Source organism: Parasteatoda tepidariorum, chromosome 4, assembly GCF_043381705.1.
Source record: "Parasteatoda tepidariorum isolate YZ-2023 chromosome 4, CAS_Ptep_4.0, whole genome shotgun sequence".
Taxonomy (NCBI): domain Eukaryota; kingdom Metazoa; phylum Arthropoda; class Arachnida; order Araneae; family Theridiidae; genus Parasteatoda; species Parasteatoda tepidariorum.
This window is the reverse complement of record NC_092207.1, coordinates 1,739,198-1,761,604: the sequence shown is the minus strand read 5'-3', so window position 1 is coordinate 1,761,604 and position 22,407 is coordinate 1,739,198. Positions and strand designations below refer to the sequence as shown.

The 22,407-nt window shown below is 28.6% G+C and overlaps 1 protein-coding gene across 5 annotated transcripts in view; it reads right to left on the bottom strand.

The window, feature by feature from the left end:
• LOC107450605 (splicing factor 3B subunit 3) overlaps positions 1 to 22,407 on the bottom strand; it is a 71,040-nt gene that overhangs the window by 5,605 nt on the left and 43,028 nt on the right. For 4 of the 5 annotated variants that reach the window (XM_043056556.2, XM_071179339.1, XM_071179336.1 and 1 more), the window contains 6 exons: positions 19,660 to 19,799; positions 12,542 to 12,845; positions 7,383 to 7,598; positions 4,828 to 4,878; positions 2,963 to 3,097; positions 2,366 to 2,458 (listed from right to left, as the gene is read on the bottom strand). In XM_043056556.2, the coding sequence (XP_042912490.1) occupies positions 2,366 to 2,458; positions 2,963 to 3,097; positions 4,828 to 4,878; positions 7,383 to 7,598; positions 12,542 to 12,845; positions 19,660 to 19,799 (939 nt within the window). The remainder of the gene's footprint in view (positions 1 to 2,365; positions 2,459 to 2,962; positions 3,098 to 4,827; positions 4,879 to 7,382; positions 7,599 to 12,541; positions 12,846 to 19,659; positions 19,800 to 22,407) is intronic. The other variant, XM_071179338.1, reaches the window with a different exon arrangement.

Genomic DNA, 22,407 nt, shown 5'->3' with positions numbered 1-22,407 from the left:
ATCTGTGACTTCTTAAGAGAGGCAATTCTAAGAATGGAAGGAGTGGTCTATGTACATCAAGTATTAAAATCTGAATACTTTCATTGTTTTGAAAAGAAATAAGATGAGTACATAATCAGCAATGAGTCTTTTCTTGTCAGAAAAGACAGGACCAAAACGTGAAATTCAAAAACCTTTTGGGGCTCTGATTTTTTAAAACAAAATTCAAGGATTTTCAAGTACCGTGGGAAAGGTGTTTTAAGTGTGTGTCGAAATCTAAGAATACTGATGAGCCTCTTCTTTTTTTTCAATTCAAAAATAATCTAAAGAAAATAAAGGCAGGGTATCTGCTACATTTTAGATTTTCAAATTCATGATTTTTCATGACTAATTCCAAGAACTTTTCATGACTTAACGAAGTTACTATTTTCTCCCGACAAAAACAGAACAATAAATTTAAAAAGCATTATAATAACATTAAATGAAAGCAAATGAAATATAACTAAAACTGTTATAGTCTGCATCTTCATATTTATAGATATTAAATTTGAAAAACAGAGTAAAGTAAGAATTGAAGCGATAAAATAAGTGAAAAAAATACAAAAGCAAATAAGAATTTTTTTTCTCTATGGAATTGTATTCTAAAAATACTTTTCTTGCTTATCAGAAAGGAAAGAAATACGCCGGATTTTTCTGTTCCCATTTCGGAATAAAATTTTTTTTTTTGCCAATGACCGGCTTGCTTCAGTTAGAATTTTAAATTAATAAAATAAAAATAATAAAAAAACAAATAACAAAAATTTCGAAATCACAGAAGTTTAAAAGATAATTCACTCTAGAAATGTATTTTTTTGTTGTTGAAAGAAAACCATAATTTTTAGAGCATGATAAAAACAATCTATATTTGAATAAAATATGACTGTAAGTGGAGATTTTGTTACAAATTCAGATACTCGGAACATCATAAAACTGGGGNATTTGGAACAAGATGAAAGGGGGGGGAGGGGATTCCATTTTAAAAATTAGATTTTTGGTGAGGTGAATCCGTGACAAATTTTGTTCAATACCAAAATTCATGACTTTCCATGATTTCTCATGACTTTCCAGGCGCGCAGATATCCTATGAGTGATAATTACTAACTAAGCTACGGAATCAACAACACAAAGCAACACAAAAAATGTTTTTTTTTGATAGATTTTATTCATGACCTACAAAATATGATGGACAGCTGAAATTGTTTGGTCAGAAAAAGAGTCAAAATGGTAGAATATTTTTCAATTTGCATGGATCTCAACAAGTCTTTAAGAGAATTAAAAACTTCCTTTTGAATGCAATTATGAAATCCGTTTATCTAAAGATAGTTTTATATTAAAAAATAATTTAATAAGGGTCAAAAATGTTTTGAAGCGTATGATGCACACATTTTTACTCTATTTTAAACAATGCTAATTCAAATCGCCAATTCGCAAAAGGTGGGAACAATAACGTTAACAGCTAATTCTCAATTCTATACATGTTTATGTTATGTACACAAAATATTCACTACTCATGTCATCTACTTTTCTATTTAAATACTAACATTATAATAAATTTTTCATCAACTTTCAGGACACCAGATTATTTTAAACAATAAATTTATGGGATTAATAATTATAAAAAATATTATTTTAAAAATGGATAGTTAATTTTAAAGTACTTTTTTCAATCTATTCCTAGTTAAAACAACCATGTGATTTCATTCATTACTTTTTTTAGGCACTGATCAAAACACTAAATTGAACTTTGTAAACTTTTTTCCCTCAGTGCTATAAATTATCAATAAAAAAATAGCGATATAAGTATTGCTACCATTTGTAAAGAATATTACCATATAACCAACCTCTTTACTTTTATTTATAAACATCTAAATACTATTACATATTTTTTTTAAGTTTGATTGGCTCAGTTAACATCACGAACAATCAAAATTGGCTGGAATTTTTTTTAAAGGTGTTTATAGAAATCTTTTGCAATAATTTATGTTATTTCCTTTAATTCGGCAGAAATATAAATTTCAGTGTGAGTTAAATTTAATGTTAATTGTTGTCAGAGCTTAAAGTAAAAACTGTGTTATACTCTGAGCTTTCAAGAACTATTTTAATGACAAAATGTAAACAAAATCTGTTCAATAGTTCTTGAGAAATAGATATTTAAAAAGATAGCTTTTCCAACTCAAAACTATTTAACCAATTTTGTACATTTACACTAAGAGGCCCTAAGTTTTGACTACCTTAATTGAGACGATATTTTTTAGCTACTCCTCCATATTTTGACAATCAAAAATTCTTCAAAACAAAAGTACGTTTGTGTGTCCACTGTTATTATAATACTGCATTTTATATTTACCTGTTCTTCCTCATCATCACATATGTGTTCACCAACACAAAGAACAGTATTTGCTATCATATGCTTCTGAAGGTCTAATAAAAATGCTTCGCTCTACAATAAAAAAAAAAAGCATTAATTAAAAAAATATAGATTTGAATAAATAAATTAAGATTGAAATAATAAATATAGAAAATATAAGTTGAGTAAAATTGTATGATATACTTTTTTGAGTGCAATTTGTACTAAATTCAATGTACTTTTAACATCTTATTTAGATATTATTTAATGCTCTTTTTTAAAGGCTGAATTATCACATGAATTTTTCTTTTTTCAGCAAATGTATTATTGTATGTTATTCATGGCAGTGGTGGGATTCGAACCCACGCCTCCAAACGATCTGTGTATGAACGAATGGGTCCACTCTATAAACCGGTGTGATGTATGGGTGTGGCGGAAGTCAAATTCTTGGCCATAGATGGCGCCATTTGAAAACAAGAGCAATTGCACCCCAGCTGCCTTAATAGCTGACAACAATAACATCAAATAGATTGATTCAAATAAAATACAGTTTACACATGATGAGCATTAATTACATGAAATACATGCCCTACTTACACTTTTAGTGTTTTCTAACAATACACCAATAGAGCCAGAATAAGTCATATATAATAGACAAGGTCTTGCCATTTCATGTAGTTGTTCCAGATGTATTTTCACTATTTTCCCCACATTATATTTAGTCTGAATTTCCTGAAATGAAACACAATATATATTTATTGTTGCGTTTAAGTTACACACGGAGGGCAGTCACTCTCCAAACAATTTCTCAATTTCTTTAAAATTTTGTGCTCGATGCTCAGTTAGTTAACAACTATGATATATAATGAATCAATTTGAAATTCAAATTCCATATTTTAGGTTCACTCTTACAATTATAACAATGTAAAAAAAATTTTTTTTTTACATTGACACTCTCAAACAATTTTTCTATTTTTGTTTTGTTGCAGTTTAGGGTACCTTCATAAATGTCACACTTTTTTTTCAATGTTTCTGATTTCAATTCTCCCCCTTGTCACACTTACCTTTACCTATCTGTCACACGGTATTACATTAACCAAGCAGTTCAGAAACATGGTACAGATCACATTTCAAATTTTATTTTTAAACTTTAATGGGATGCCTGCAAGAGACAAAGTGTAGGTACCTTGAGCCTGAGTGGTTGTCAAAACATGGCATTGCTTACGTCAGCAACTGTTCTTTTCATTCTATTTAGAGCTAACTCACCCCGTCAAGTATCAATTCTCTTAATTGCACAGTAATTTTAATTCTTTCACCATATATTTCTTACTTAACACAAAGCCATGTAGAACACAAACCAATTATGCATCGAAGTTGCCAGGTACACAATATATATATATATATATCACATGTTACAATAAAACTCACCAACACAAAAATAAATCTATGAAGGAATTCAAATTAGATAAAAATATTTAAATGTTTTAATTTTCAATAATTACAAGATACAAATGTTTTTTATACTTTACAATTCAACAAGTTCAAAATTTAGTAAAATTATCTTCCTGCAAACCGAATTTTACTACCTTTTAAATTATGATTCCATATGTAAATAAAAAAGAGCTGGGAATACTTAAAAAAAATGTAGTTTTTTGTTTTAATCCACTTTTTTTCGACACATAATTTTGAATATAAAAAGCAATTTAATTCCTTTGATTATTTTACATTAAATAGATATGGCTGTAACAAAAAAGAATTAGATTTCTTAATTTTTCATTTAACTGAATACTATAAAAATTTTTTTCTTCATATTTTGAATAAGTTTGCTAAACTTTTTTTTTAAATACTAAATTACTATTTTAGACGCCCAGTGTCTGAGCGGTAGTGCTTCGCACTGTCTTGCCACAGGTCCCTGGTTCGATCCTCGGGCCGTGTAAGGTTGACTTAACCTTTCATCCCTTCAGTGGGTCGATAAATGAGTAACAAGCATGCTTGGGAACTAAACACTGGGGGTTCCGCGTTCGGCTGACCACCTGACTGGAACATCTGCTCCTGCATCCCAGAGCCCAAGGTCAAGAAAACTGAGATGGGCACAGTAGGCCTTGGCCCTTTATGAGCTGTTGTGCCACTGAGTTTAGTTTAAATTACTATTTAAGTACTATTTTTATACATTTGATAAATTTTAACAAAAATATTCTACATTTTTTTTAAATGACAAAAATAACTTAAGCATGTTTGTATTGACTGTTTTCTTTATTCATCAGAAATTGGACGAATCACTTTAGGTTTTTCAATAATTACTGTCGATAAAATTAACCACATGAAATTTGTTTCATTACCATAATTTTTCTAATTTTGCCAAGTACAGAAAAACACAGAATTATATGAATTCCACAGCTTCCAGAAAATTGGTTTTCTATTGTATAAATAAATGCAACATGTTTAAAATTCAAGAAACTTACAAGTTCTAATTGTTCAGATAAATCCTTTGACTGTTGGGATTCCAGAGTCATCTAAAGAAAGAAAAAATGTATTGCGTTGATCAAACTCTTTCTGGATAAAAATCATGCCAAAATAAATTAATGTAAAATACACTCTGTCAAAAATTTTATATCTATCTTCACTTTTGGAAAAAAAATGTACTTTATTTGATTCAAACAGTCAAATCCAAATTTTACTTACTTAAAGAACACAAAAACTTATACATGAATCTCCATTAAACCATAATTAAATATAGAAAATTGTAATCGAAACAAATAAACCATACCATGTTTTTAGAATGCATTATTATAGGATCATGTGAAATTGTTTGAAAAGTCATAAGAAAAACAGTACTATTTAACAAACAGAAGGAAATAAATTTGATAACCAATATTATAACGTTGAATTTAAAATACACCATCAAAAAAGGACTATTAGAAAAGGATATAAAAATATATAATTGCTTTATAATTATGAAGCATATAAAAACATATACAGACTTGGGCAAAAAAAAACATTTTTCAAAAATTAAGGATAATTTTTGGAACAGTATATACATTTATCCCAGACTACTCTTAAAGAGGGTAAATGAGAAACTAAAGAACACACAATTTGCATTACTTAAGTTAATGCTATTAATCTCAAATACTATTTCCAATTTCAGAACTGCTTTATTTAGGACAGAAAGTTTCAACAGTTTCCAGATTATTTTATGATTAGAGCATTGTACAACTCATAATAGTTAGAGATCAATGCAATGAAAATTTTTATAGTACTGTTGCATTAAAAAAAAAGAAACCATAATTAATTAGGAATATTCCCTCAAATCTATTTTTAAAAAAGTTCAGATTAAAAAAGAACACAGGAAATAATGTCGATATACATTTTTGCACACATTTAAATTCCATTATCTGATTACTGTGTTGTTGATTGAAATTATCATTTCTAAACAACTAAACTCCACCCAAGAAGATTTGTTATTGTATTTGCTGAAAATAAAAAAAGCATGTGACCCCTGAGGTTATCCGAATAAAAATTTGAAGATGTAAATTCTGAATTGAGTTTCTACATCATAAACTGACTGAATTCTCAAAGAGTTTGAAATAATGAATTCTGCAATTAAGGCTACTTGCCTGAACCATGTAAATAATTAGTGGACACTCCCTACTATCAATTTTAGAATTTTACTAGTTTTAATCATTGAAATAAAAATATGTTCAATAGGTTATTTTAAAATCAGCTCTTATATTCATGGAAAATGGAATGTTCTAGAAATAAAGAAAATCATATCATTCAGAAAAATCAGACGTATAAAATGATTTAAAAACAAAAATTTTACTGAATTTTGAATTCACTTGCATATTATACTGTTCTAATAAAAAAAAGTTTAGAATTCTAGGTTTTCTTCTACATTAAAAAAGTTTTTTTTTTTAAATGGTCGGAAAAAAACACATGGTCCTCAAACAATCTGGATAATTGGAAAATCTGGTAAATCCCCGCTCTGATAATTGGCGTCTAACTGTATGTAGTTATTCCAAGAATAATTCATTAGTTAAATTTACTTAAAGCGAGGGCTTACTCATTTGTAGAATGAGAATACATCAGCAAGAAAAATCCTAATTCCTCTGCTAATAGTTTTCACTAAACTGAATAATGTGACACAATAAAAAAAAGATACAACCTATGGCATAAAATAGCTTGAAAACTGATGAGTACATCAATAATATTTTGATTTTCGATTGTTCTTAAAAAAATTTATTTAGAGATGCTTCATGAAATAGTTATTGTGGGGAGCACAGGGTGCGTAGCCAAATCTTTTAACAAAACATAAGCACCCTTAAAGTACTTTTTAAGCACTATATACATTACCAAATTGCAAAATAATTTTCAAAGAGTTTACATGATCATGATAAAATAACTAGTTTCTGACAAAGAACTCTTTTCTTGATCATATTAGCCACTATAAAATGATCGAGAGACTTTTCAGTTCAATTTCAGAGGGTGAAAAATGAAGCCTGACAATGAGAATATCTTGCAAAATGCAGTAGAGTTGTACTCGAGAGTGCAAGAATCTCACCAAACCCAGCTTAGTAGTCACTCCCAAGTATTTCATCAAACATGTAACTCGATTGGTGTAATCATATGTTACGAACCGACGGCACGCTGAAATTGATTGTTGTTGAATGAATTGTGAAAACGTTAAATAGAACAATGTGAAAACCACGCTTTTGTATAATACGAAGAAAAAATCGACATGGTAAAGAAAAATTCTAATTCTTAAAAAGGGAAAATTAAGCGTCTTTAAAAAACACCCCATGAAAAAAGTACCTTTAAGGTCTTTTTAAAAAACAAAAATTGAAAATAAGCACCTTTAAGCACTTTTTAAAAAAGTTAGTAACTGTAAGCTGTAACTACACCATGCAAATTTTGTTTCTGTTCAAAAACTATCGTCTAGGTATAATTATTTTATGAATATACCAGTAATAGATATTTTAAATCATATAGTAGTTACATTAGTTATAAAAGATTATCATACCATCATAAAATTCCCAAAATTATCAACGGAAGCAAATGTATTTTCATTTAAACAAGCAACTGAAGTTGTTGGTATCACAGAATGCTCTTCAGCAACTAGATCTAATTCTTCACCACAGTCAGAGAGACGAAAAATTGAAACATTGTATTTCACATGGCCAACAATAATTAGATTATATTCAAGACTTGTACTAATTGATGTTATTTTATCAACCAGCTGGAATAAAAAAAAGTTAAATTGAAAGAAAAGCAAAACAATCAAAGGAATGAATTAATTTATATTAAAAACAATAAACACACACACTGTATGATCAACAGAAGTATTCAGAAGAAAGAGATCTAAATACTCAAGTTTCTTTCAGTCGAGCAGTGCTTTAAGAAAATCACTGATAGGCAATTCCACCATTTACGAATGTTGTATTTGGAGACTCAAAACTATAACACAGTCAACAAAATTCCAGCAGTTCTAATAATGTTTGTGAAAATAAGTCAGGCGTTATTTAAGCTTAATAAAATTTTAAGAAATTCTTTTTTGAAAATCAAAAACAGACCGTTACGGTATGTAACATATTATGTTATGCCCATAACATATTGTGTTTTGAATAGACACAATATTTGTGATATATTGAGTAGAGTGTTTTTCTTAATCATATTTAATATCACAAATTTTTAAGGTTTTTAATTTTTAGCTAGGAAAATTTTGAAATGTTTTATTTGATTTCTGATAACTAAAATAGGAATTCAGATGCAGCATTTACGCAGCATTTTTATTTAGTGTAAGTGGCAGCATAGATTAAAAGGGAAAATAGCAATGCTTTTTCCTTGGAATCATCCAGGTTGGCTTAATTGGGTTTTTCTTTTGGCAGGGGGGATGATACTTTTTGCGATATTATCTAGAATAACTGTTTTCAGACTTAAATTTTATTTCAAAAGAGAACAATTTTCCTTTAAAAGAAAATTTTCACAACAAAATTATTATTTCAATAGATTAATAAAATAAAATAATAACTTTAATACAAGGTCGAACCTCAATAAAATGAAATCGCTCAAAGTGAAATATCACTTTACACGAAACGCATGTTTGATTACGAGAGTCAAGAATCAATTATTATTGTATTTTACATGCTTAACATAAACTTTTCAAGCTGATTATCGGTTAACATGAAAGGAAAAACAAAACAGCCCAGATAAAAAAGCATGTGAATAAAGTGCCAATTACTCATTTTGAGGAACATTATTTCTACTTTTCTCTTTTGTTAGTTAAATAAAATAGTTAAAAGTTTTTAAGCTTATTTTTATTTGTTTAGTACATAATAGCATCGTTTACATACATAAATGTAGTCCATAATATGCATTAATAGCACGTAATAAATTTTTTTTTATGATGTATTGGATAAGATGAAAAAAATATGGTAGTCCCGCCGATTTCGTTTAAACAAGGTTCGATTGTAGTATCTTTTCCTCCATTAATAAAAGGTTCCCAATTTATTTTCTTCCATGAATAGAGATAAAAGCAGATTTATGAGGTTAGAAAAATATGCTGTCTTTGTTAGGTGGTTATCGATTATTTTTTAAATTATTGAAATAATTTTTTCATATACAGTCAAAGCTCGATATCTCAAACTTGAAGGGAGAGGAGATAAAATTCGAGATATCGAAAATTCGAATTATCGAAAATCGTATGTTATCGATGGTAGAATAAAGAAAAATGCTCTTTACATACCTTATTTACTATTCCATATTCATTCTAAAAACACTTTTTACACTTTTATTTAAAAAAAGATTAAATTGTTGTTTGCTTTAGAGATGTGAAAGAAAGTTTGTCTATAACACTTTCTAAGTGGACTATAGCTTTAAATGTCTCCTCTGACTATAGCTTTAAATGTCTGACATATTCGGCTGCCTCTCAGTAAATCTCCTTACAGTTTCCACTGCAGAAAGTGCATTCGTGCTTAATAGTAACATTGGGCGGTAAATCTTCGATTTCCTCGTTCTCTTCTTCTGATAGTTCACAAGAAGCTTTCGTTTGAGCAATGACATCATTGTCATCCCACTGACCACACACTGTTACTACATCATCTACGTTTACAAAGTCATGAAATTCGATGTCATCAAGCTTCATGAGACCGGTCAATCTGTTCCAATCATTTTCGGTGTAGTTTTCAGCAGAATTAACGATATTGATTGCTTGACTACTTTCGTGGTTTTTAATGAATCCATACTCTTTGAAGCCATTCATTATCATAGAGGAAGACTCATCATTCCATGCCTTGTCAGCCATTCTTAAAACTTTTTATTTTTTTTTGGAATATTTTTTTAATTTTAGAAAAAAAATCTACACTATTTATGGAAAAAAATTCAAATTATCGAATGATTAGAAAAAAAATTTCGTGAAATCAAGTTTTTTTTAACATTGAGTGTATAGGAAATTTGAAGGGAATTTTTCGAGACATCTTCAAGATATTGAAAAATTCGTGAAATCGAGGTTCGACTGTATTTTAAAAAATATTTTAATTTTTTTGTTGTAACAAAGACAGACCCTTTACCAGCCAACATTTTACAGAACTGCTAGTTATTTAATGTTATTCATTATAATTACTTGATTTGCTTTAACAAAACTTTCTTTTTTAGAAAATTACAGAATTATCATATATGAGATTAACATTAAATCTGTATTAAGTTGGTTTTTTAATTTCTCAGAATCCTACTTATTATAGCTTATTTAGAGTAATGGATGTCTTTTAAGAGTTATAAAGGTGTGAAATTGGGGCAGCCATACCTAAACATCTCAATTTGCACCATGTGCAGATACCTAAAAATGTAAGTTAAGTTGTTCTCTGCTGCATTTATAATGGAAATAACCACAAAATTTAAGTAGGATATTCACTGGGGATAGAAACAAGGCCAGTGGCGTACGCAGAATTTTTTCAAGGGGGGTGTTCATAATTTTCTGAAACTACTAAAAGAAACTCGAGTCTGTAATAAAGCACTATTATTTCCCTAATTTAGACAGCTAGATAATTATTTAGACAACATTGTTTAGTTAAATTTTGATTTGATTTTTTAAGTTTAGGAACATAATGTAATATCTTTTGAAAAAAGTCCAATGTCAAATGGGTGGGAAGTAACATTTTGAGGGTCACTTTCACAATCATCAGATTTTGTTATGCTAGAAACGTTTTCTTCAACGGAAGTATCACATTTCTGTACAACAGAAAAACTTTCATTGGTACTAGATGCTGTCACCTCACTAATTTCAGGTCGTGATTTTTTCTCAAAATAATTAAAAATTGTTAAATTCTTGCGTTTTGACATCCTAAAGATCCAAGAACAGTAAATATATATATATATATATATATATTGGCACAGAAATATCCGCTAAGCTAGGATCTCAAAGTTTCGAGCTGGAATGAATAACTTCAACGAGCACAGTATCTCCAATGGTATTGTTACTGATCGAAATAGTGACGACGACAGGTTCGGCGATTGAATGAACTTTTTGTTAAGACAAAACAAAACAGATTTAGCGACAAGCGGCAGAGATAACTATTAGTCTGACTAACTAACTCCACTGCACTCCGTTCCCTCCTCTTTTATATAATTTTTCACAGCATCTCCAAAATTCTCGAATTGTCTCAAGACGACAGAACGTCTAGGATTCCAGAATCATCGCGTAAAGACCTCGCGAATGACAGCTGGTCTCGAAAACTATACTGGCAGGACAGAAAGGAACAAGTCCGTAACAGTATCACGTGAATTTGGTTTCAAAAGTAGAACCCTATTATAGTAAATGTTTTTTCAGTATTCTGAGAAATACCGTGAGAAAAAAAAAGTAAGCATAAGGCAAATAAAAATATATAGTCTTAAAAAATAATAGCACGCATAATTTCTACTAAACTTTCTATTTTTGCCATTTTATCTGAGCTCAAGGGGGGTGTTTAAACCCCTAAACCCCTCCCTTGCGTACGCCACTGAACAAGGCTTTTTGTTACATTATCAAGCGGGCAGAAACAGGCTCTAAATATTTATGCCGAGACTTTCAGACTTTCTAGAGTTAAGAGCATTTTGCATTCGGGCCCTGTGCTACCTTGTTAACTCATCGATTTGGCTGAAAGCAGATGCTTGGTTGAGCGCACATGCCTATCTATCCAGACAGGAATAGTCCAGGTGGTGAACCTGGAACCATCTACGAAAATGCATTTGGACGAGTCATCCAAGTGACCAATAATGGAATCGAGACAATAAATGACTTGGTTATTCTCGAGGGCGCTACCAGGCTTTGCTGCTGTACCAATTCAGTTAATGAAGAGCTTCTTATTCTTGTAGCCCGTCTCCACGGATTAAAACAACAGCAATACCAGGGGTCTGTCCAGGCCAAATTTACTACTGTTTAGCGGTACCTTCACAAATTCAACTTTAGGAAAAACTGTAGTTTCACAAAACACTTTTTCTTAAAATTTTATTTTTTGTATCCCATAAGAAACGATAAATCAATATTTTTATTATATTTTTGTGTTGATTTTTTTATATAATTTTCTCAAATTATGTATAATTTTTCACAAAATAGGTACCTCTCAGAAAAACCTAGACAAACCCCTGAATACAGAGGATGAATCTGTTTTGGAATTGAACACTTGTGGAGATGATGACCTTAGTCAAAACTACATCTTCAACAGAAAAATCTGACTCAGATTCCGATGTGGAGTGTAAGAAGATAATGAACTTCAACTCAGTTGTCTTGTGTACACATCCCTTTAGAGGGGCTGATATCAAAACTGCTTAGTATAAGTGCAGTTTTTATAATATCTAAATATATCAATATAATACTTTATATTAATATATTTAATACTTATTACATAACCCTTCAACATTTGAATTTTGTGTAAAATACATTTATTGGTGGCAGCAAATTAAAGCCGAAATTTTAAAAACAAATAGAATTCTTATAAGACCTTGATGAGGACTGGAGCATGGTCATTTCTCTAAGTGACCTTAAATTTATTGTTTTAAATATTTTTAAGAAGTGTTAAGAAAAAAGTACTTTAAATTCTAATTCATTAAAATGTTAATACACTATCTTTTTCCTGTAGCTCATAACAGGAAGAATCATATGCCTGTTATTGTGAGGAACATAGTTATCTATTATTAATGTATTATTACCTCCTTTTTGCTTAAAAGTTCCAGTCTCTTATTATTCAAACAGTATAATCCAATATAGATTCCTTCAGCTATTAAGATAACACCGTTATATTCACAGATAGTTGTGGGTTGACCATCTAAGACAGTTTTGTCTAACCAATTTAAACTTGATTTCATGGAATACCTTTCGAAGGCATCTGTAAATCCATAGGATATTTCATACGTGAGAGCCATGGGTATTCCCCTTCTATTAAGTTCTTCAAATTCTAGCAAAGCACCTACAATAAGAAAGCCGCCTTCTGGAGAACTATTTATGGTGCAAACACTAGAAATAAAAAAAAAAAAAATAGATAAATTTGTTCTAAGTATGGTCCACACAATAGAATTAAAATGTAATATAATTGTTAAAATATGGTGCACATATTTAAAATAAAAAGAAATAAATATCCTACACGGTCAGGAAAATCTGCAAAAGTCAGGATATTCTAAAATTAAGGTAAAAAGTCAGGATTTTTCTTACATATTCATAAAGTTAGGAAAATAATAAAAAAAACTATAGTTCATTCAAAGACTGAGAGGCAAAAATAAAATTTCAAGGAAAAATTCTGTAATTCAAAATATGTAATTTCCTCATAATAACAATCCTCTTTCCCTGGTAGAACCTGTCCTGTTAGCAATTTTCCTCCTGTTTATCCAATGAAAAGGAATTTTTGATAGGGTTGCTAGGTTTATTGCTCTTTGTGTGAATAACTGGTTTATGAGCAGAGTATACTAACATATCTGGTAGCAACAGTTTTCCAAAAAAGTTCTGCCAAATCAGGTGGCTGGAAAATCTTCCTTGTGTGGAGCGGGCCATATTAAATTTTGACAGCATTAAAAGGTACATATAAGCGAAATGTTTTTTTCAGACAGCCGGAATCTCAATAAAAAATGTCTAAGACTGTGTTAAGGATCCGATAATGCTACCAAAATTAGCATTCTTTAAGCTAATTTCTGAAGAATTTCAACCTTTTCTTTTAAATTTTGAGACCTCCAAACCTCTCAGTCCATACTTATATTCTAGTATATTGGAAGTAACACAAAATTTTTTGCGGCGTTGTGTAAAAAAGTCAGTTATAGACAATGCTACAACTGCAAAAAAAAAAAAGCAAGTATTGACTTAACAAGCAATGACAATCTATTAAGTGTTAATAATGCGAATATAGGTTTTGCAGCAAGTAAATATCTGAACATGATAAAAATTAATGAAAAGAAAAGGGATATTTCAAGTTAGAATGTCGAAAATTCCTTTTGACGACGGTCGAAAAAATACTCGAAAAAAGTCCATTGTTGTGCAGTATGACCATATATGGCAACGTTACTTTTAAAAAGTAACGAGTAAAAGTACAAGTATTTTTAAAAAAAGTAACGAGTAAAAAGTAAATATCTTGTATTTTAAAAAGTAACGAGTAAAAAGTACAAGTAAAAGTACAAGTACTAAACAAAAAAAGTAACGATTTAAAAGTACATTTCTAGGAAATCGAAAATTCAAAGTAACCTAAAATTTTATTGAATAATATTCTTATGTTCTTTAATGTTTTTGCAAAATTGTTGTTATTTATTTAATTATTTTTAATTTTGAAAGTTATGGACATTAATTTATTTTTAAATTCGGAAGAATATTATAATATAATTTTATAATATAATCGTATAATATAATTTTAAAATCAAATATAATTTTAATATCAAACTTTTTATGGATTTGCACGAAAAAGAAATTTTATCTATTGATTTTAATTTTTAGTTTATTATTTTTATTTATTTAAATTACCATTGATTTAAAATTGTTTTACTCTATAGAAACGCGTTTTAAAAGCACAAAAATAAACAAAGCAAACATGGGGTTTCAGATAGCTTTGTGATCTTTGAGCTGGTAAAAAATAATTGAATGTGCAGTATAAGTTGAAACAGAACAGTCTACAGTCCTATTTGTAACAATGGCTAATGCTGAAGTCATGCGAGAAAATCATTTTCCGAACATTCCTGCCAAACGGAATGATTAAAATTTGTAAGCGAATTTTAGTATCAGCGTCTAAATTAATACCTTCGAGTTTTCAAGAGTTAAAATAGTAAAATAGTTTTCAGTCGCACAAATAGTTCCGAAGTTCTTAGAGATTTGACTGGGCGTTGTTTGACAAGGTCGGGCATAGACATAATTTTAGGAAAAAATGTACTAGATAAAAATGTATTTAGTAAAAAATGTATTAAGACAAAAATGTATTATTAGTGAGATCAAAAAGAAAATTGAAAAACTTAATAACAAAATCCAACAATTTTTATTTAAAATGTATTAAACAAATGCATAAAACTCGAAAATGAATGAAAATAACTTCTTAATTAATATTTTTATTCATTTTGTAAAATAATTGCATTTTGACAGCACTTTTTTTTATTTTTTTTTTTAGAAAGCTTACCGAGTTTTAGAAAAAAGTAACGATTTCATTCGACATTTCCGTTACAAATACTTGTACTTTTTCCCAAAAAAAGTAACGAAAGTACAAGTAAAAGTACTAAATTTAAAAAGTAACGAAGTACAAGTAAAAGTACGTACTTTTTACTTGTACCGCCGGTACAAGTAAAGAAAGTAAAAGTACTGCCATATATGAGTATGACACGTGGCATTTCAAGTTTAGTTCCAGAATTGATTATTCAACATCCATCCATTGCTCAACAAAGGATGGATACCTGTCTGGAAATTCTCCATGTTAATAACTGGGTAGCTGAAACAACAGCAGAAAAAGCAAAAAAGGAATTTTTACTGTTTTGTGATGCTGCCAAAAAAAAAGAAGAGCAAAAGAGATTCTTAGAGTTTAATCCACAGCAACAGAGATTAGATAATTTTTTTTCGAAATATTTGAGCTGAGAAAAAAAAATTGAAAATTTGTGGGAGGTTATAAAAATTGTTCTTATCCTCTCTCATGGTAACGCAACAGTGGAAGGGTAGGGGGGTTTCAATCAATAAAAGCTTATTGGTTGAAAACCTCAATGAAGATTGTTCACAAAGGCGTGTGTATGATTATGTTTCATTTATAAATGGAATAAAAAACAGACAGTAATGAAAAAATGCTAGATGCTATAAAAGGATCTAGAACAAGATGGAGACATGCATTAGAAGCCAAGAAAAACAAAGAGAATAAAAAAGCTGAAATTTCTAGAAAACGAATAAAAGAAAAGATAGATGATTTGAAATTAAGAAAATCTAAATTGACAAAAACTGCTGCTACAGAACTGGATGTTCTTGATTCAGAAATTGTCAAACAACAAAATATGTTGAGAAATATTATATGACATAGGAGCCCCTGAGTTTCTCCGGAACCTTACAGTATTACAGAAATAAATTTAAAAATACTGAAAAAAAAAGAAGATATTTTTGATTTTATTTTTCTCACAAGTTGTATAATTTTTCAATCTGAATTTTTATTTGTATATAATTAACTTTTCTTGACTTTTTTACCCTTTATATTTCAATATTATCTTTTAAAAGAAAAGTCAGTTTGAAGTGAATTGGTGATTTTTAAAAATTAATAATTTAATGTAACAAATGTTCTAGTATGTTTTAAGAGTAAATATTATTAGAGGATACTGATACATATCTCACAGACTTGATTAACCCTTTATATCCTGACGACACTCATGCATTTGGTTCCACTTAACATTAAATAAAATAATCTTTCCATAATCCAACAGATTATCTTGATCTTTTTATTTAAATAGTTTTCGTATCTAACTACAAAAACACACTAAAAGTTTAATCTAATCATGATAATTAAAAATATGTTTCACGTGTTCATATGTTATTTAAAAATATGTAAGTTTTCTGAAAATGTAATTTGGGATATAAAGTGCAATTACGCAATTCCACTTTAATATATAAGTGTTTATCCTATTCAATATATGATAGTTATGACTTAGTAGCATATTATTACTAATTGAAACTGCAATGTTAAAAATTTTGTTGGAGTGGGAAACGGCGGGTTATTATTTATTAAATTATATTAAGCAGTTAAAATTTATTAAATTAAAAAATTTGCTAAATTAAAACTTATTAAATTAAATTATAAACTTCTAAAAATTTATAAAAAGGCTCTAAAATTAGAAAAAAATTGCCCCAAAACCTCAAGAAGTGTCCTAAAATGAAACATTACTTTCCAAAATGTCAAAAATTGACTTAAAATAAAACAAAAATGACAAAAAAAAAGGAACTAAAAACACAAAAAAAATTACCCTGACAGAACAAAAAGTTAAAGAATGCAAATGTCATCAGATTCTGTGTAATAATGATAACTGGATCTATGCCTAAATGAAGTAATACATATTATAAAAGAGTGTCCACTTGTTTTAATTAAAGATAAATTTCTGGACAATTTTTTTTTCAATATGCAACATGTTACTGTAAATTAATATAACTCATTTATTTTACAATTTCAATAATTTTGTCCAAAATGAAAATTGCAAAATTGGAAAGGAAATTTTTTGTTATTAGGTTTATTTTTTAAATATCTTAAATGCTAAAAAAATTTGTGTGGTCAGAATTATATTGGCAAAACCTGAGCGTCGGATTAATAAAGATGTTATACTTTGTTAGCCAAATTGGAGTAGAAAAATATGCATTTATTTAATGGAAATTCATAATATTTACAAGAGTTACTTTTTCTGAAAAGTTTGAAATAATTTTTTTTTTTGTGTGTCTAATATTAAAAGCTAAGTATTTAAAATTTAGTTAGTGCCATTTGTTTTTTAATTTTAATTCATTATGACAAATTTCATAGCTTAAAAATTTAATAGTTAATAACAAAAAGTTTCCCAATAAACTTTTTCGAAAAATTTACTAATGGTCACCAGCCAGTGCCATCTATAAACTTAAATACTATAAACAAATAAATAGAAGACAGGTCAAATCGGAGTATTTTTTATTTTTTAATGAAGTTTCCAATTCTGCCATAAAAATATTGGGGTTCCTTTAATGTGGCCACCCAACCCTTAGGGGGTTGAGCTAGGAAGGTAAAATATTATTGAATAGATATTTCGAAAATATTTCCGTCATGAATTTTCAGATTTTTTGAAATTCATCAAACTTTTGGGACACCCTGTGTATACACATACTATGAAAGCAGCTAACTTTCAACAAACCAAGTGGCATTAGAAAACAGGCAAGGCCAACACTCAGATAGTTTAATGACACTGATGGCTAGTCCATGGAGGAAGATTTAACAATAATAAAGGTGACTAATTAGAAGTAGCATGCATCTGATAGATTCTGATGGAAAAAACTTGTTGGGACAGTCTTACCTTGCTATGGGCTGTAGTGCCAAGAAGAAAAAGCCTTGGAACCTTTTTGATGTGCAACATGCATGGTATTAAATACATTATAGCTAAAAATAAATTGATTCAAACATCCAAATCACCACATAAGCAGCAATATCTAAATAATTTGCCACAAGACATCCTCAGGTTATATTAAATAATTTTGGATGAAAGTAAATATCAACGAAGTACAATGGGTATAATGCCGTTCATTTGAAAACAACAAAACAATGTAAGTGATTCCAGCAAGATTTCGAGAAAAACGGCTTAACAGCTATTTTTCTTACCATTTCATTACTATCGATTCAAAATATTTCAAATTTGTTATACACCTTCCTTGATATTACATTAAAAATATGAGAAAAAATTTGCTAATTTGTTTTACAAAAATAGTTTTAAACAAGTTAGAAGTTATAATTTTCTCCAACCGATTATACTTTGGTACAGCTTATTACAAATCAACATAACCCACGCATCACTTTACCTCTTTATGAGTTGCGTGCATGCCGCAGAATGACAAGTTTATTTTTATTTATTTATTTTCAAAATAACTTTAATACTTTTCTTGTATTTGTTTTCCTTATTTTCAATATTTGCATTGTATTTTTTAACTATATTTTTATCCACAACTTATCATAAATAAATATTGTGATAATATTACTGAATTATGATTAAAGAAATTTCCTTCAACTATACTTACAATATAGCATTTATTTACATAAAGTTACTTGATCAGTCATCAATTAAATCTTTGGATGTTTCAGATGTCTTTAAATTGTTCCAAAATAATAGTTGAGGTTCAGGAGTCAATCTTTAAGATTTTTTAGGATGTAATTTTTTTTTTATCAAGAGGAAGAGTGTCTCATGCAAGAGGTTTTAATAGTAATTTCCTCTCTACTGCAGATGATTGAAAGAAATCAACACCTATTTATCATCTGTGAAAGAATTTGGAAGAATTAATTTTAACCCCTCTTTGGAACATTATCTTCACCATTTAATTCATGTATGATAAAATGCAGCTAAATTGAATATTTTATCGTTGGTTTTGTAATAATTTCCAACGCATTTAGCCAGGGTTTCCAATATGCTTGCATATTGGTCATTTCCTGCTCAATCAGGTAGACAATATCAGTCAGTTTACTTCAGATGATGCAGACACCCGACATTTGTGCACCCTGCTCATATGTATGCATGCTTGTGCTAGGCGGTTTTAATTCTCGTTCATATTTTCAATTTTTCGTTTTTCAAAGCACTTAAACTAAGAAAAAAACATCAGTGTAAGATGTACCGTGTCTATGTGTGCCCTTAAATTTTTTTCAAAAAAAAAGTGCAGGGATATAACTGGCAGTAGCGCCTAACATTACGAAACATCTGTGTAGTGTAAACCGGGTAAAAGCAACTTTGATTAATCCAATTATTAATAATATCTGTTTTTCATATAGTTAATATTTTCATTCATCTTTTGTAACAATATTAAAATCTCACGATTTGAAAATTTATCCATCATCAATAAATATTATGATAAATGAAAAGTAAAAAAAATTAAAGCTATTATTTTAAATTAAAACATAGCTACATTATATCATTTTTTCAATTGTAATTTAGAGTTACGATATTTTCTGATTCAAATTAAAGATTTGCAATATGCAGCTATTCATACAAAGATGTCAAATATATAAAAATCTCAATTTCGAATTTTTTGTCGCTTACCTTGGTTCTTCAGTTGCATGTGGCAATCTCTACTAATAAAACAAAACTAAAGCCTATATTAAGAATTTCGATTTATTTTTACTCACCTCATTGCATATGCATTCCCTTCTAAAGGAACTGAGTATTTCTTTTTAAAATCAAAAGGGTCAATTATTTCAATTAAAGAAATCCACCCACTTTTCATTTCCTCGATCGGCTCATCTTCTCCATCCTCAGATATTAATGTCTACAAAATAATATTTAAAGTTACATACTTAAAATACCTCAGAAAAAGAATCTAAGTCACCAAATGTGAAAATTATCAAAATATCCATAAGATTACTTGATATGAAATAAAAAACATACATTATAAATGAAAGAATTATAATTAAAGAAAAATCTGAATTAGAACCCTGATCCTTGGACTAGCCATAAATAAGAAGCTATCTTTTTATATTGGGAATAAAAAAAATTCACAAGAAAATTAATAACTGAGGAATTGGATATAATTTCTGTTTTAGTTAAATTATAACTATAAGTTAAGGTTTTTAAATAAGTTATTTATGTTATATGCACGAAATATTCCTAACATATGCAAGATATTCTAGTAATCAAAAATATTACAACTAAAATGATATTTTCATTGAATTTTAGAACATCAGTTAAACTGAAAAACAATAAAGGAACAATGAGGAAAATTACTTGTGTTGCAATTGTTATAGAGATTTCATTTGTTTGATATTTCTCTCATTTTGCAGCAAAAGTATTTCATAAATACATAAGAAATTGCTTTAAAAAATTTAATAAATTATTTTAAGGATAGCTTAATAAGTTTAGCACTGTTTAAATGTGTTAAAATAACAGATTGCTTTTTCTAAAAAGATTTCATACAGTAAAATACAACTTATTTAGTGTGATATTTGTTAAGTATATTATCAAGTATAATGACCCCCACTAAAGGGTAAAACAATGAAATTTATTGGTGGCAGCTTTTTTCCATCCACTGGCAATTTTATGCTTTAAAAGTATTTTAATGATTTTGCTTCTAAATTGTTATAAAAAACTTTTTTCCTTAGTTTAAAAACATTTTATATTTATATTATTATTATAATATCACGTTTTTTTAAAAATAATAATTAAAAAAAAAGAAAAAATAATATATAATAAATTCGATTTTAGACTTGTTTCGCTCACAATCAATTTTAACTTTTGTATCAGTAATTTGTAACTTTTGTAAGAACTAACTCTGGAAAATTAACCCTTTTTATTGAACAAAATATTAAGTTCAGAATTTCTGCAACTCTCAGCTTTATCTCTCCATTCTTCTATTGTTCATTCTTCATTCATAGTTTCATTCATTCATATTTTTTATTTTCATCTTTTGCATTTGATTTTCCTTTACTCAATTTAAATTTTTTTTAGGTAAATCTTATCCTTCAAATCATTGTGAAATTTTTTTTAAAAATTGTACTGTCAAACTTCATTTTGGAAATACTGTTGAGGGTTTATTTACTATTTTTGGCATTACTCTTTCCGTTTAATTGTCATTTGGTACAGGTGCACCAAAGACAAAATTCTGCACCTGCCTTTTCATTTTTCATCAAAGAAACAAAACCAAACATCAGTCCAATCTTTGAGGAGTTTCTTTTTGTCAATAACTAATTCTATTTTACGGCCTCAATAAAAAGCAAAGCTAGCACGATCTTACAGTTTGTCCACAAAGTCTAATGCTGGCTGCTGCTATTAAAACAAGAATAGTGCATTTTAGAGAGGAGAGCTTTTATGATAGATTAGATAGGAAGTTTACCAGATTGTCTGACACAGCTGCCAGTAGGATACTAATTTAATCTGATTTAAAAACTTTTTTTAGAATCACATGGATTTGAAATGATGCTCTTTATGCAATTTACTTAAAATGATACTATTTACGCAATCGTTTGCTATTTTTTAGTACACAAAAAAAGAAGAAAGCAAACCTTGAACATATTCTGCAAATAAGGGTAATGCATTTTTTTTAAAGCTACGTTTTAATTTCAGGCTAGTTTCTCACCATTTACTCTATTTATTATGAGCGTTAACTGATTTTAAAATGGTTTAATTTTTAAATTTTCATATTATTGCAACTAGGATGAAATCTAAAACTATCAACAATAATTTTTTATCAACATTCATCAAAACATCTGAAGTTATCAAAGTTTGTTTTACTAATATTTTCTTATTTTTATTTTAAGTTAACCTCAATAATTTTCTCACCATTTATTGAAAAATAATTCTGGCTGTTTTTATTAGCAAATTTATTTTTACTTTTTCTGTCTTTCTTAAAAATCAATATACAATGAATAGCAAACTTTACAGATGAGTTATTTATCATTAAAATGTGTACATAGAATTAATTTTATAAAACTTTATCTTTTATTTTTACCAACCGTTATTCATAGAAACAATAATTTCAAATTAACTTCTTTGAGTATTTAGACTAATAGCGATTAAATTCCCCCCAAAATAATAAAACACAAAAAAGCACATAAATTTTTTGAAAAACTTTTCTGAAATCGAATCTTTTAAAAAACTGAAATGATAAAAAAAAGAAATGCTATAAACAATGCTTCAGGCGCGAATTCTCATTTTTCTTCATTCTAGGGGTAACACAACTGATCACAGAAAAAAAAATATTCCCTTTCTTTCGCAGATCCAAGCCATAACCACAATACTAATGTCCTAAACAGGGATCCCACATTCCTACTTGAAATAGTTATACCTCGTAACCACAGTCACTGCCACGAGTCCAGATAAATGGCTAGGGAAGTTGTTTACATAGACAAACTATAAAAGATGCTGAAACAGACTGTCAGTAA